The sequence below is a fragment of the Staurois parvus genome, unplaced genomic scaffold (genome assembly GCF_062004578.1).
Source record: "Staurois parvus isolate SC_StPar_1 unplaced genomic scaffold, SC_StPar_1.0 ptg000668l, whole genome shotgun sequence".
NCBI classification, from domain to species: Eukaryota; Metazoa; Chordata; class Amphibia; order Anura; family Ranidae; genus Staurois; species Staurois parvus.
The window spans coordinates 5,120,235-5,137,477 of record NW_028318464.1 but is presented as its reverse complement, the minus strand read 5'-3'; the positions used below and the strand labels follow the sequence as shown (position 1 = coordinate 5,137,477).

At 41.0% G+C, this 17,243-nt stretch overlaps 1 protein-coding gene across 2 annotated transcripts in view; it reads right to left on the bottom strand.

Annotated features, from left to right (window-relative positions):
• DMPK (DM1 protein kinase) overlaps positions 1-17,243 on the bottom strand; it is an 82,039-nt gene that overhangs the window by 8,453 nt on the left and 56,343 nt on the right. The window contains exons 10-15 of one of the 2 annotated variants that reach the window (XM_089651994.1): positions 12,682-12,758; positions 12,465-12,567; positions 8,184-8,308; positions 2,018-2,121; positions 1,621-1,691; positions 194-268 (exon numbers count right to left, since the gene is read on the bottom strand). In XM_089651994.1, the coding sequence (XP_089508120.1) occupies positions 194-268; positions 1,621-1,691; positions 2,018-2,121; positions 8,184-8,308; positions 12,465-12,567; positions 12,682-12,758 (555 nt within the window). The remainder of the gene's footprint in view (positions 1-193; positions 269-1,620; positions 1,692-2,017; positions 2,122-8,183; positions 8,309-12,464; positions 12,568-12,681; positions 12,759-17,243) is intronic. The other variant, XM_089651995.1, reaches the window with a different exon arrangement.

The window sequence follows — 17,243 nt, the reverse complement described above, 5'->3', positions numbered from 1 at the left end:
ACAAGACAGGGGAGCATACCCCTTTACACAGGACAAGGTAAGACACACAAGATATCAGGTCTCCATGTTCTGTTAGACATAATGTCACAGACTCTTGTGCCTGAGAATTTCTTTCTGTAAAGACACAGAAGGGAGCTAGTTTCTACCCTTCTTTACACAGAACAAGACAACAGGTGACATGCATGTGACATACCCGCGAGAAGAGCAGCATGTGACGGTGAACTGGTGTCACTAAGGGGTGGCAATAGGAAGGTATACAGCTATCTAGCTGAGAAAGAAGACAGACAAAGGTTTGGAGTCAGCCCTGGAGGTTGCAAGGAATCATCTGCTAAATTCTTCCTATTTACCCAGATTTACATGGGCTTCCCTGTTAAATTACCAATCTTTCCACCCATCTATTTCAATAAGTCTATGGTCAGATATATAGTTTGACATTTCTAATATGCCTTCTACCAAAATCATATGTGATTCCCCAGGGTTTATAACATCATGCAAATAGCAGAGATGTGTGGTAATCCATGTCAACCTATCAAAAATGGCAAGCTGATTAGGGTTGGTAAAACTGGTAGAATCTTACATATTGGGACCAACCACGGGTAAATGTTGTCACAACGGTATACAAATGATAACATTTGGAGATATAACTCTATACTGGATTGGTTATCATAATGTTGACCATTACTGCTCCACAGACAGTAGTAGGACTAGGACTGTGTAATGTGCTTTAAAAAAATGGATCTTGGTTTCAAGTGAACAATACATTTTTCAGAGGTCTGTCAGGTAGCAACGACTATGACCAGCTCTATCACAATAGAAACCATACTGGACTAAAATTCAAACCATGAACTTGGATAATTGTCAAGAAAATGACCCAAGGGGGTTTATTTACTAAAGCTGGAGAGTCCAAAATCAGACTCCCTTCTGCATAGAAACCAATCAGCTTCCAGGTTTCATTGCCAAAGCTCGATTGAACAAGCTGAGGTTAGAAGCTGATTGGTTTCTATGCAGAAGGGAGTCTGATTTTGGACTCTCCAGCTTTAGTAAATAAACCCCAAGGTGTCTGCAAAGATCCACGGCCATACATCTAAGATTTATGGGCAACTGTAGCATAAACAGGTAAATATAGACAGTATCTGCTTGGTTGCTACAGATGAATGTATAGTATTGTTCTTTGTCTTAAGAAGCCCACATATATAGGGCTGACAAATCACTATACATTCCAGGATACAGTAAGTCCAATCTCTGAGTCAAAAGGCATTTTAAAGGGGATAGAAAATATGCTACTGTTGTAAACAACACAAAAAAACAGCTGGATCCTTATGTTTGTTCATTCATTGGTCTAATGCAAAGAATATAGAATTTCCCACCTGTATGAAATTGAAGGTCATCAGCCTTTAGGTAGCCATAGGTTTTTTAAACTAAGTTCTACCTTCCATTTAAAATTAAAATGTAAATCACAATATTTGTTTAACTCGTACTGTATGTGCATTATCACTCTCATCCTAGAACAAAGCTTTTACTTGACCCCCTTTGAAATTTCCTACCCTAGACATACTATCACACTTTCAAGTTCCAATACAACAGCCTTGAGCCCCATTCTATTTCCTAGAGAAATCTCACTTGTCTAATCCTAGAGGTAGGTTCAGAGTTCTGGTTGCAGGTTTCACATCTTCGAAGAAGGAAAACTTTGTCTGAAAAAAGGGTGGAGGAGAGACATCAAAGAAACTCTGTTAATGGAACAGAGAGGATGCTAGTGATAACAAGAGAAGCAAAGAGACAGACATAGACAGAAGAAGAGAGAGTAGAAAAATGGACAGATAAGGCATAGAAAAAGACAACTTGCAGTGCAGCAGTGATAGAGCTTTATGCATTAAGTATGAGACAAGTATTTCACCTGCACAGCCATTGTTTGATTAACAAGGAAATCGATGATAGATGGCATATTAACAGTTAAATGGATCACAGGTGAAAAACTTGTGTGTATATGTGTCTGTAGGGATGTGGGGACTGTTCATACCTCTCTCCTCGTCCTGTTGTACCTCTCTGTCTCTTAGTTGCTGCTCTAATGAGCGTATTTTACTCTGAAGTTCAGAGTTCAGCTGGTCGGCTTCATAAAGGCGACTGTGGAGGGAAATATGGATATACTTTAATTAATTTTTTTTACTTTCTGTTTTATTAAGACAAGAGATAACAAATACAAAGACAAAATACAGCAGGTTACACCGTCCAGAAAAAAAATAATTCTTACAGAGTGTAATGAACCAATTACTTCACTCATTGCCCAACCAGAGTCAACAATGGAATGACTATCTACACAGTGGGTCAAACTACTATATTCAGCCCCCAAAGCCAGAGTGTTTGCCAGCATGTTAGCACTGTCAAGGTATGATCCGCAGTGAGTAGTGAACCCCGGGACTGTGATATAATACAATGAGGGGTCCAATCCGAGTTGCCTATGGAAGAGTGGGCTGTATATGTCAGATCGGATGATAACCTTTAAGGTACCTGGCTGCTTGTTTACCTGCTGCTATTTCTCTACTTACCAACTGTCTTGTGCCTCACTGTTTATTGCTGCTCTCTCTAACTGTTGCTGGATACTCATTTGCTTGTTGGCTGCCCTTATGGGGAAACCAGTGGACTTGTAAGCAATTCACTATTGTCTATAAAGGACAGCATTATAACAGGGACTGTCTGGAAGCTACGGACTACACATTCCTGTCTATGATACTTATAGTCCCTATATGGGTATACTGCCTTTAAGCCTACTGATCAAGCACTGGGACTTTATTCTCCATGGTGGGGGCTTACTATATTATAGTCACTTCCAGCATCCCTTTAAAAAAGCAAGCTATAGCTGGTTCCTGCCTAATTATGATACTGTTATCCCAATATTACTTTAGGAAGAAGGATGAATGGCGTATGCGTGTCTTTGAGGCTGGGATATGACTTTACATTCGACAACAACATCACGTTTTTAATGGTGTACAGTGGAAGATTTTTGCTGTTTTTCAAGCATATTAATGTTTAATACACTTTTTCTGTAATAAAATTCACTATTGTGGCTAAAACTGCAGTTGTTCCTTTATGGAACTTCTTTAGATGGTGAGCTCTCTCTAGGCTCTCGTTCTCTTTTTGATACAATCATTATTAGGTTCCAAGGACACCACTCTAGCGAGATTGTTATAGGTGAGTCGGTGCCCCCTTCTTTTGTATATATATATGTAGATAGATAGACATATCTCCTCAAAAAACTACACTCCCTCGGCCTCAGAGATTCTGCTCTCTCCTGGCTCTCATCCTACCTGTCACAACGCTCTTTCAGCGTTACCTATAATGCTACCACCTCCCCCTCACTCCCCCTCTCTGTTGGGGTCCCTCAAGGCTCCGTCCTCGGGCCCCTTCTCTTCTCCATCTACACCTCCTCCCTTGGCCAACTCATACACTCTCACGGCTTCAACTACCACCTATATGCCGACGACACACAAATCTATCTCTCAACCCCCTACCTCACCCCCTCAGTCTCTGCTCGAATCACACACCTACTGAGCGACATATCTGACTGGATGTCGCTCCACTTCCTTTAACTGAACCTCTCCAAGACCGAGTTTCTTGTCTTCCCCCCAGCCCGGACACCACCCCCCATTGACTTCTCCATCATGTCCAACAACGCCACCATCAAACCCGCCCCGCAGGCCAGAGTACTTGGTGTCATTCTGGACTCCAACCTATCCTTCCAGCCTCAAGTCCAATCATTATCAAGCTCGTGCAGACTCCACTTCTGCATTATCGTCAAAATCCGCACATTCCTAACCCCAGAAAACACTAAACAGCTCATCCACTCCCTCATAATATCACGACTCGATTACTGCAACTCCCTCCTTACTGGCCTGCCTCGCCGCTGGGTATCCCCGCTTCAGTCGATCCTGAATATGGCAGCCAGACTCATTCACCTTTCCAACCGCTCCATCTCCGCCACCCCCCTCTGCCAATCCCTCCACTGGCTTCCGATTGCGCAACGGATCAAATTCAAAATCCTAACACTGACGTACAAAGCCGTCCACCACACTGCCCCGAACTACATCACTGACCTAATATCCAAGTACCACCCAGCACGCACACTCCGCTCCTCACAAGACCTCCTTCTCTCTAGTTCCCTGGTCTCCTCCTCCCATGCCCGCCTCCAGGACTTCTCCAGGGTGTCACCCATCCTCTGGAACTCCCTGCCCCAACCCATCAGGTTATCACCTACTCTCCTCTCCTTTAGGCGCACCCTGAAAACCCATCTCTTCAGGGAAGCCTACCCCACCCCCTGCTAACTTGCCGACCTCCTCCACTCTTCCTACCACTCCATCCCCCACAGCTTTCTCCTCCTGTGCCACCATCCCCTCCCTCCTAAATTGTAAGCTCGAAAGAGCAGGACCCTCAATCCCCTCATGTTTTGCATTGTATTGTTATTGTTCTGTTACATGTTCTGTCCCCCTTTGTAATGTACAGCGCTGAGCGAACTATCGGCACTTTATAAATACTGTATAATAATAATAATAATATATATATCTGTGGTAGAATTCTGCTGTTTTACCTGTTTGTGAATATCCACTCCTTGTGCCTTACACAGAGGCACAAGGCAGTGTTTCCCCCTTTCTCCAGGCATATTTGCATTGGCTATGGGGATCATGTTGATTCTAATTTGTGCCATCACACATATCTGTGGTCTGCGGGCAGGGGCACTGGAGGACAAATTATTATTATACTTTTGCTCGGGTATAAGGATAAACTGGACCTAAATCTACTCTTTTGCCATAGACAAATTTGCATGACATTCGGCAGCTACATCCCACTGCAATGGGTTCAACAGCTAAGTACTTGAGAATTCCACGTTTCCCTAGAACTTAAGTTCTTTGACCTCAATATTTCTCTAATTTCTGAAGGGGACAAAGTTGTCCAATTGAAAATGTTACTTTGGATATATTACACACCTCAGAGGCTACGCCACATTAACCCAACACTCTCCTCCCTTTGGAACAAATGTCAGTGTGACTCCAGCACCTTCCATCACATGGTATGGAGTTTCCACAAAGTTCTTGATTACTGGAATCAAATCAAGACCAGACTGTCTAAAGCACTTATTCTACTTATAACACTAAATCCTCTTCTACTATTGCTGGGTACTTATGACCATCTTCCCATTCAAAAACATGCTAAATTTCTGCTCTTGTATGCATCTTACTACGCGAGAAGAGAAATTCATGAGACTCTCCTCTCCACCATCTTATCATGACTGGTGCTTGTCTGTTAGATTCACACTTCCTATGTACCAGTTGGCATTTAAAATATGGTCCTGCCTTACCACCCCCCTCTCTCCCCCTACCTTCCCCATCTATTCTTTTTATTCAGAGTTTAAATGTCTGGATTGCTCCATTAGTATCGTTTTGAATAATTTCATGAGCTATAGTCTCTGTAAGGTTTATACAGATATTATGTTTATCTGCATGCTATGCCAAGCTGGACCAATGTACCTATGCACTTAAGAGCAAACCTAGCATTCCCCTTTAGACTTTTAATTTTCTTTGCAATATACTGTACATAATACTGTGTCTATGTCATTATTTCTATGCCTTGCTTTTCCAGAATGTCAGACAGTTCCAGAGCACTGTAAAATATATTTACTGTAAGTTTAAAGTGGTTGTAAACCTCAGACATGAAATATGAACAAAGCATGCCCCTCTATAGTGTGTACTTGTCTCAGTTTTAGAATATGTAAACAAAACATTTCATATTCCTGATATGTGCCTTCTCTACCATGTACTTGGATAAAATAAAGTACCCTGTTCTCATTGTATTGCTTCCTTTGTGTGAAATCCCTGGTGTTGCTGCCAGTCCCTCTACATCCATATCAGAAGAGAAAGGAAGGCGCCAGGTCAGTGTAAGTTAAAACATAGAAACTTTATTGCAGGAGACTAACATTTAAGAATCCTTCAATCAGCATGCAGGATGAGATGGTAGACAGAGAAGCTGGACCGCAGTACACTCTGATGGATGGATCGATGTCGGCATAACCTGGAAGGGAGCTGCTCACGGAGTCGGCGGCGTTCGTTGAAAAATTCCCGCCGAGTGGTGGAGGGATGTGACAGGTGCCATAACAGCTGCCATGAATGGCAGGTGGGCGGGCTTTCAGAAGCTCTGCCTCCTTTGTCAAGCTTTGTCAAGCTTTGACAAAGGAGGCAGAGCTTCTGAAATGCTTTGCAGCCCACCCACCCGCCATTCACGGCATCTGTCATGGCACCTGTCACATCCCTCCACCACTCGGCGGGAATTTTTGAACGTCCATGAGCGGCTCCCTTCCAGGTTATGCAGCCTACGTCGATCCATCCATCAGAGTGTACTGCGGTCCCGCTTCTCTGTCTACCATCTCATCCTGCATGTTGATTGAAGGATTCTTAAATGTAAGTCTTCTGCAATAAAGTTTCTATGTTTTTAACTTACACTGACCTGGCGCCATCCTTTCTCTTCTCTTCTGCTTGTCTTCGAGGGATCCCCCACATCCTTGACGAGGAGCTGCTGGTCCCATCCCATGTGCTTTGTTCCCTTGGTCCACTTCATCTTCATTGTGCCCATTCTATGGATGTTTTGACTTTTTGACAACTGTCACAACATCCATTATACAGTCAAGTACAAATATTCATTTATTCATCTATGTGTAGTTATCCACTACCATCCTATTCATCATTGTGTGAGTGCTGAATATAATTGTTCATTGTATTGATGATCATTATTATGTACCTCTACATTCCTATTAACATTAAGCACTAAGCAGGTGAACACCGTGGTCAGTTCTCTAGCCTTGCTGGAAACTCAGCTTGCTCTCCTTCAATGATCAGTCCTGACACACCCTCTGCACAGCATTTCACTGGGAAGATCAGTGTGCTGCTGTTCCACCTCCCCTTGTGCAGCTGAGAACAGAGGGAATGTGATCTCTTATTAAAAAAAAAAGGCAAAAAAAGGTATATCTAATGTTTTTTTATATCAATACAAAAATGTTTTGCCTTTCATTTCTATTTAACGTAATGGGTTGTTTTACAGGGCAAGGGTTTGCAATCACTTTAAAGGATAAGTTCACCTTTTAACCAAAAATAAGTAATGCACATTTTTTTTTGCAGGTAAAAAAATGAGCATTTATTATTTTTGGTTGCAGGAGCCTGTAAAGCATTTGACCAGCGATCAGCAGATCGCTGGTGCCATGCAGGTCTCCTGCAGACCTGTCAGTACACCAGCTTGCCTGTACGGGATGCCTGTACAGAATGTACGGACAAGCAAATATACGGACAGGAAGATTCAATGAACTACCATGGCGCTCCACAGCACCGTGGTAGTTCATTGAGAACTACAAGCTGACAGGTACTAAGGCTGTCGGGACTTGTACTTCTTTCATTCACAGAACACTGTGAATGAATGAATGACGCAGCTGTGTGGGCGGAGCCCCTCATGGTTGCCCTTGTTTTAAAAAGCGACAGTTTGTATGGGGAACTTCTCCCCATTCTCCTGTCACGGGGCTAATTGGGCAGTGACTGCAGCATTGGGAACATGTTACATGTTCCACCCTAAAAACAGGTGGAACATGTAACATATTCCCAAAGGTGGACTTATTGTTTAAGAGCACTAAGTTCCATGTCTGTTTGCTGCTTCATTCCTCTGCTCAGTACGAATCACCTCTGACAAGTTTTCTTGAGTCCAAGAGAAAAATGGTGACAAAGGAGGGACCTCCAGCAGATTGACAGCCTCAGCTCTGTTTCTGTGTGCTGGGTGAAAGGGGGGGGTCTCTTCCCTCCAATCAGTTCTCAGAGGTCTTCTCACTGAGCTCTGCAGAATGTAATTTCAGCTCTCTGCCCCTTTTTTTCTGAACTCTCACACAAACTTTATAAATTCAGTATTTTGAACGGATGTAGAGAAGACAAGAACGTAGATAGCCAGGTACAATTTGTAGGGGGATTTGTTTCAACTCTGTGTACGTATCACCCGAGGCTGGTCATTTCACTGGGTATACAGTATGGGAGAGTTTACAACCACTTTAAATTGAGGGCTGGGTAATAGTGAGGGGAACATTTTTAATGTGGGCATATCCATTTGTGAACAACCTAATAGACAAACTGCACATGCATTCTAAAAAATATAGAAAAGACTTTCACCTGGCCAGGCACTGATTGGCTGTTTGAAGAAGGTTGATTTCAGTGGTCAAAGTCTCACGCGCCTCAGTCTCACTTTGTAAAGCACTACGTAGATCAGACAGTAGTGAGGGGTCCACAAAAGAGTCCTGGAATTATGAATTATGATTAGGGATATCCATAGTAATCAAATAAAACAGGATAGCTCCAGTAAACCCTGACTGTATGACATTTAATTTGTTAAAGCACTGTAGGCTCAGTTCATATTACACAGGAATAGAATCTGCATTTAAAAAAAAGACAGTTATTTTCAGCTGGATCCAATGAGATTTGAAAACAACAGCTACATGGATGAAAATAAAGTTGAACTGAGACCTGTGCATTTTAGATAATAGCCTTTTTCAAATAAAATACTTGTTATCACCTTTAATATGCTTTGTTGCATCTAAATACTGCAGATCTATCTGCATCCGCTATTTATCTACATGCATTCCAGCAACTGACATTTGTCAGGGTTTCCTGATAGTAACAACAGTAAACCATGGCTAAATAATGTGTGTAGAAATGTCCACTTGTAGTCTCCATGAGAAGCCTGTGTGACAGGGGGACAATGGAAGAATGTAACTGGGAGAAAAGCACAGAGCCTTGCCGCCCTGTAACAGGATATGCCTAAATAAGGATCTTCCCGGCAGGAACACCAGATATTATATTAAAGACAAATTTAACGTATTTAATAAATGCCTTTAGAAAATAAATTATCATGTTAAAACTTACATGAGATTTCAGTGTTTGAGTTTACAAAAACTACCCTACAAATCACTGCATTACAAAATAGCAGCACATAAATTAAAATAAATACACACAGACTGCTTTTCTCTATCTCACATTTCTGTAAGTTATATAGATGTTAATTGAATGTATGATCTCACATCAAATAAGTAAAAAACAATTAAAAGTATGCTTGTCAACATAAAAACCAATATTTCACAGCAATAGAGTAACTTTTCATATTCATGTGATCATATTAATGGATATGATAATTAAATAAGGCTTACAATGAAAGCTGAGTATAGACATTAGACTCTCAACATTGTTAATATGATGGTTCCTCCATCAGAGTGTCACTTAGTTTACTTACTTAGATTAAATTTGTTGAGATTTAACGCTATAAAATAAACAGAGAGCACACCGGCATGCTGTAAAATCCTTAATAAAACCTGAATTTTCTTAATGTATTATACTCACAAAAAAACTAAAAGTACACACATATCACAAACTTTCCATGAAGTCTCCGACTAACAGGTATTACTCTCTGACCTTGACTACCAACATGAGCACTGACTCTATAGAAAATCCTAGCTTACGCATTTCAAGGGTACAACCTCTTCATCTGATCCCAGTGTACTGATGATGAAGAGCATACACCCTTGAAATGCGTAAGCTCCCTGTTTAATGCTCATTTTTGCCTAGGGTACCAGAAAAAAAGACTTTTAACTTACCTTATGCCTAGCTCCCCCAGAAGCTCACCTCTTCCCTCCGATGCTCCGGGTTATGGTCAAGCCCCCAACATCCTCACTTACAATGCAGGACTAATGGCCCTGCATTGTATATGAAGACATTACAGTTTAAAATGCCACTTGGAGCACCAGAGAGAAGAGGCTTTGGGGGACCGGTTGCATTGTTGAAGGAACCTGCGAAAGTAAAGGATATGGTAAGTAAAAAATTATTTTTACTGGTACCCTATGCAAAAACAAACATTTATTTCTTGCAATGCATGGAGAGTCCCACTGCAGGGGTATTGTTTTCATTTCATCTGAATTCAGTTTTAACTAGTGTAGGGATCTTCTGTCCTCTACTGTCTGTAATTGTAAATGGCTGTGCTTATTACTGTCATAATTATTTACCTTCCTGTCCCTGCTGGCTGGGTCAGAAACCCCAGATAGAAGGACTCTGATACCTTTATAATGTGGAGTTTTCAAGAAGTAGGCTTCTTGAAGAAGAGAGAGAACTGAGTGACATGTCCAGTCCATGGCGTTGCTGCTGTTGTATTTTCACTCAGAACAGAAGAGACTATTAGAGAGGGAGTAAAGCACAGAGTAGATAGGCTGACTCTGAGTTCCAGTGCCACACCACAGTTCCTGCTGGTGAGAAGTCCCAATCCAGTCCAGACAACAGTTGGAAGATAACCCCAAGATTGCTGACCTTGTCTTCAGGTCTCCAACACAAAAGCAGATGCTACTTCATTCTCAAGGGCCCCTACAACTCGACTTTGCTGCAACATTCAATTGGAGGTATCTCTATTAAAAACTATATCTACCCAGGTAAATGTGCACAATTCCACCAAGACTCTAAACAGACTCTTTGCTGATCATAACTGTTTGTACATTTGATGTATGCACGTTCATGCCCTCTGTTTCCTCTTGTACCAAATTATATTGTAACTGTTATGTCTACCTTCATTTTGTAAAGTGCTCTGCAAACTGTTGGCGCTATATAAATCCTGTATAATAACAAAAATAAATAATAATTAATCTCTTTTTACATAAAGCTTGTATTATGTCTATACTGGTGTGCATTTATATGCTTATGGTTAATGTTATACAGTATGCTGGTTGCAGTAGTTCTTCTGCTTTTAATTACTTTGTTTAGATTACTGATTATTTTTCCAGAAGGGAATCCCCTCTGGGTGGAGGCACTGACAACTTCATTAACAAATCCACTCTTCCACTTAGCAAAGGTTCTGGCTCTCTTATCTACCCAGAGGTTTGGCACAATATCCTGTTTAGGGAATGCCATTTCTCATAACCCCCTCCCAAAAAAAAGAGGGCTACACTAGGTTAATAAAACATACAGAAATAAAAAGAGACTAACAGTAAGCTTCAGTAAGTTCTTAGACACAAATGGGTCCATTTATAAAAGAATGTAGAGGATAAATGCCACAAATATTCACTTAGCCATCACCAATTCTGATTATATTTTGCTTAATATGCAGATTTCCTATAATCGTCAGCTACATTTAGTGGTCATAATGTGGTATTTTCCTGACTGAGGTATTTTAGGAAATAAAGCACATTATGGCCAATAGATGGAGCCGATGATCATAAAAAATCAACATATTAAAGAGGTATTACACCCAAATCCAAAAATGTAATTTATTGCAGCTTACCAATCTTTAGATGTGGTTGCTGCATTTGTTTTCTTTTTTTTTAGGCTTTTTCCCCTGTCTTCACCTGGTGATCTGGCCAGTAACACACCTCTTGTGTTACAGTGCATAAACTCTGGACGAAGGAGCAAAGGGACACCTTTGGACAGCAGAATTGTAAGTCTGGGGGAAGGGAAAAGTTAGATGGACTAGCAGATTAAAATACACTAAAAAATTGAAGCTGAACTCCAGCTAACACTTTATAAGCAGCTATAGCAAACGTTTTCTTTCCTTTTGGGATAAAGGTTTTACGTAAATAAATAAAGCTGACATTGTAAGCACCCTTGTCAGTAGAAAATAATTTGTCTCAACCCTGTAACTGCTACATCTGCAGGACAGCTTATTCTGTTGAAAAATAAGTTTTACTAGCCTGATTATCAGGTAAAAATAAAGGAAAGAAAACTAATGCAGCCATCACATCTAACTATTGGTAAACTGCAATATAATACAAGTTTTCTTTTTGGTTTAGAACCACTTTAAGCAAAATACGGTCAGAATTTTTGATAGCTGGGTGAATGCATGTGACGTTCATCAGTTTTTTTTTTTTTGTTAAACAGACCCCTAAGATTCCTCATTTAAGTTTTTCTGTCAACCTCAGGAAGAGAAAGAAAAAACCTGCCCCATTGTGGATAAACGTCATCATCCAAGGCCCCATTAGACACTAGTAAAGTCTGAAATTAAGAACATTAGGTACATGGTTATGGCATTGTGCTGTGCAGTCATGGGTGAAGCAGCACCAGTTTCTTAAAGAAACAGCATTTTAACTGCATTCTGGGCCATATTTCAGTTCCATTATATAGAAATGTAGGATAGCCCTCCATAAAAAGAAGAGCACTTCACTTCCTTACTGAATGACTGACAAAAAATAATTTACAGTGCAAGCCACCTGCAGAGCAAACTGTTTTCTCTGCAAGTTTGTTGACAGAATTCTGTCAGTAGAGATAAGAGAAGCAGTAAAGTACAATCACTGTGTTGGAAGTACTGAGCAAGTAGTGACCATATACATGTATGGGAATTATGTATATTAGATATTAATTTATTAAGTACTACATATTTTATTAAGTATTACATATTTTAATACAGCAGATCATGAAAGTACTCACCAAGTCATCTGTAGGGCTCATTTTTTGATGGTCTGATGTTAATTCTGATTTACATTCACAGATGTTTTTCATGTTTCCCCAAACATGTTCCCTGCTGTCCTCCCTAGAAAAAACAGATGTAGCATGTATCCAGCATAACATGTCTATTTTCACTGGCATGCATAAATGTGTGATGAGATCTTTTCAGAAACATCTGTATTTAAGTGGCTGTGCTCACCTGAATGTATATGAGTAGCCGACAAAGGGGAGGTTGACTCCGAGAGGGGAGCTGTCCCCAACATCTGAGATGGTCTCCTAAAAAAACAATAAATGTCATTATAGTCTTTCAAGGACATAGTGGAACAAACGTTTTTTTCTTTTTACAAAAAATGGTAGGAATCTGCAATAAAGTTTCTTAAAATCCTTGCAATGCACATAGATCACCCAAAGTGCTATTGTTTTTTCTCAACAAAAAATTAGATAATGGTCTTCAACCAGTGGTGGATCATAAAAATCCACCATTATGATCCACCTACTGGTTGAAGACCATTATCTAATTTTTTTGTAAACTATAACTCCACTCTTGTTGAGAAAAAAAAAACACAGGTAGCTGCCTAGGGCTTAGGATTCCAGGGTGATCATTGGGGATACTAAAAAAAAAAATCTACATTTCAGTGCTTTTCATACTGGACCAAGGTGTTCCATAATGGCTGCCTTTGTATTGCTCTGAATAAAGCCTTGTACCCACAATGAGAATGTCGGGCAAATGATCTTTCGTTTTTTTTATTTGCAACAGGTTACTAAAGTTACAAAAATTCTTGTACGTATCTTACAAGAACATTTTTCAAGCTTGTCCCTTTAAATATTTTGGCATGAACTGTAGTGATCTGCTCTTCAAAACTACCAATGATCAGATTATTGGGCGATGACTCAGAAATCATTTTTTTTTCATCCAGTTTTCTCATATCTGTACAAGGCATAAACATTTTCATTTAAGATTATCATTCAATCTTAAACAATGAATATGCACATTCCCTGTACCTGAAAACATTATTTCAATATCTGCCACCATTATATGAGTGATTTGAATAGAGCTTATCACTGCACCAGATACAATTTAAAATTCAAATAATGATTTTCAAATCTTGCAGAAATGTTTTACAAACCATATACGATATAAAGCACAAATGTCTGTTTACAATGACTCTAATACATGATCTCATTAAACTGGAGGGTGGCTCATGAACTGAAAACAGCCCAAGACTCAGGGTACAATTAATCCAGCTATGACCATGGCAATAATAACATGCAGAAGAATGCAGTAAGTTCATTAGTCTGCTTTATGGCTTCAAAGCAGCAGACCGCAATTCCTGTGTGTAAAAGTGTCTACAGGCCATTGGCAGTGAACTGACAACTCAGGACAGAATGCAGCCTGTTTGTCATTACTCTACAGCCCCTAAGGATAACAAAAATGTAAATCAATTATCATGTAACATTTTATTTCCAAGGATTTCTGTAAAAATTGGAAATATTAGATTGTGAATTATGTGGGACTGCATGTATAAGGCAATTGAAGGCAACTAGAATTCTCATCACAACCACACACGTATATTAGATGCCCAAAGTCTTATTCCAGCAATTTCAATGAAAGCAAAAAACTACCCAACATGACTTTCAGACTGAGGCATACACTATCAGGTTACCATCATTAGGGGTAGAAATCACCCATAATGGCCATTTGATTGCTGCTTAATGCTGCATTGATATATATAAACTCCAGGGGATTTTGCATGGTACAAGGTGGTATCAAAAGATTTTGAGACTAGTTTTGTAACACCCCAACAGATGGCAGCACAAGGTTGCATGCACAGTCACAGGGAGCACCGACTGTGACATCATCTTGTGTACATCGGGAGCTGTGCAGCTGGCGCTATTCTGACCATGAGCATTACCACGTCTGCTATTTCATCATGGACAGCATGTTAGAACAAAGAGCAAATTAAATTCTACATGAAACCCATACACCCAAGTTTCTAACTGGTAATGATCTTGACATTATGCCTGCCATCTTGGAAGACTTCATCATGGACTGCTATTTCATCATGGACAGCATGTTAGAACAAAGAGCAAATGAAATTCTACGTGAAACCCATACACCCAGGTTTCTAACTGGTAATGATCTTGACATTATGCCTGCCATCTTGGAAGACTTTGACCCAGTGTTCCTTTTGCTCCTGGGTCAGCAGCCTGGGGATGAACTTGGCAGCAACAAGGCACATGTTAAAATCACATGCGTCGATTGCCTGGACTGTTCCATATGACACACCGACAATGGCAGCAATGTTGTGGATTGTTCTCCGATGATCATCATGCACAAGTTGCCAAATGGTTTCAACATTTTTGGGGGTTGAGCTCATTAAAGGTCTGGGGTGACTGCTCAGGGACCGTGACCAGTAGCACAAACAGGTCTCTTTGCGGGGGTCAACCTCATTGATTCAATTTAATTTCCAAATCTTTACAGGGTGAGTAACAGTTTCTTCCTGACTGGGCCCTTGGAATAACATTTCCAGCTTCCCTATATTTCTTTAACCACTAGCCTGCACTTATACCCCCTTCCTGCCCAGGCCAATATCCAGCTTTCAGCGCTGTTGCACTTTAAATGACAATTGCGCAGTCATGCAACACTGTACCCATATGACATTTTTATCATTTTTTTGTGACAGATAGAGCTTTATTTTGGTGGTATTTAATCACCTCTGGGTTTTTTATTTTTTCTTAAACAAATCAAAAACCACTGAAAATGTTGAAAAAAAAGTTTTTTTCTTAGTTTTTGTTATACAATTTTGTAAATAAGTGAATTTTCTCCTTCACTGATGTGCGCTAATGAGGCTGCACTGATGGGCACTGATAGGCTGCACTGATGGACACTGATAGGTGGCACTGATGGGCACTGATGAGGAGGCACTGGTAGGTGGCACTGATGGGCACTGAAAGGCAGCACTCATATATGGCACTGATAGGGGGCTCGGATAGGTGGCATTGACAGGCGGCACTGACTGGCACTGATAGGCAGCACTGACTGGCACTGTTAGGCAGCACCGATAGGCAGCACTGATGGGCACTGATAGGCGGCACTGACTGGCACTGTTAGGTGGTACTGATAGGCAGCACTGACGGGCACTGATAGGCGGCACTGACTGGCACTGATAGGTGGCACTGACTGGCACTGATAGGTGGCACTGATTGGCAGCACTGATAGGTGGCACTGACTGGCACTGATGGGTGACTCTGAAAGGCAGCTCAGATGGGCACTGATATGTGGCATTGATGTGCAATGGTAGGCACTGAAATGTGGCATTGATGTGGCACTGATGGGCACTGGCAGGTGGCATGGATTTGCACTGAGATCTGGCACTGATGGACACTAACAGGTGGCAATGCTGGGGCTACACAGATCATCAGGGCACACTGATCATCAGTGCTCTGATGTTCAGTGTACATGTTCTCTCTGAGGGATGCCGATTACCGGCTCACCTCTCCTCTCGAGCTGTCAGCGTGACAGCTCGTGAGGAGAGAAATGCTGATAACCGGCATTTCCGTGTTTACATGCGATCAGCTGTGATTGGACACAGCTGATCACATTTTTGAGCCGACATCTTCAGCTCTTTCCATTGATCAGTGATCCGCTGTGTCTGAGGGACACAGCATACCGCACGCTGCAGGAGCTGCGCATGCGCGGTTAGAATGAGAGGATGTCATATGACGTCCTCCCAGAACGAGAGAACCGCCTTGCACCCGTCATTGTACTATATGGTGGGCGGGAGGCGGTTAAAGTTGAACTTCACTCTCTCAATCAACAATGACTATTTTGAATCCTTATGATGCTAGCATTAGTAAATAGATAGGAACGTATACAGTATTATATTTACTTGTTTTAAATGGCATTTTACATTTCTTCAGTTACTTCCTGGTTTCCATGTCTAGGCATACATCCCAGGAGTCTTCAGAAGGGGAGGAGTGGTTTTCTCAGCTAAGCACACCCTTCTGTCTGCAAGCCTGAGCTAAGGAAAGATGGATTCCAGGAAGTAATTGCTGCATTAATCATCTGCCCTTACCTCAGGATGGCCATGGCCAGAAATACTAGGGGGTGTATTTTTAAGTTATTTCTCAGCAAAAGAAAGCATGGAAGTATGTTTGGATGGGGGGGGGGTTGCTTTGAAAAAATAAAATAAAATATGGTGCTCACATACACTGTAGTTCCACTTTAAGATCAATCAGTTGATCCATATAATAACACTTTGGGGTTGATTCATTATACCTTGAACAAAAAAATATGCACAAACTGGGAGTTGTTGGTAAATAGTGACCAGGCAGAATCCTTGTGTTAGCTTTTTCCATACAATGAAATGTAAACCTGATTGTTCCCTTTAGGCCCCCACAGTAGCTCTCATGGATGCTGATGCTGAGACTGTTGCTCTGGAGTGCCCAGCTTTACACACACCCTGCTGTGTTGTGAAGCCTCACATCTCCTGCTGTGTACGCAATAATACACAGGCATCACCAGATTCAGTTTTGTTATGTCAGTGTTTAGTTCAGCTCAGTTTACACCAGTTTACATCGGTCTACATCCGTTTTTGCAACTGTTTTTGCTTTGCAGAGACCAATCAGAGGTGACAAAAGTATAAACGAAAAATGTTTCTTGTCTAAAAATGGACATAAATGGAATGGATATAAACAGATAGTAAACGGACGATTATCTGTTCACATCCATTGGTCCACAAAAATACATTGCTGTCCATT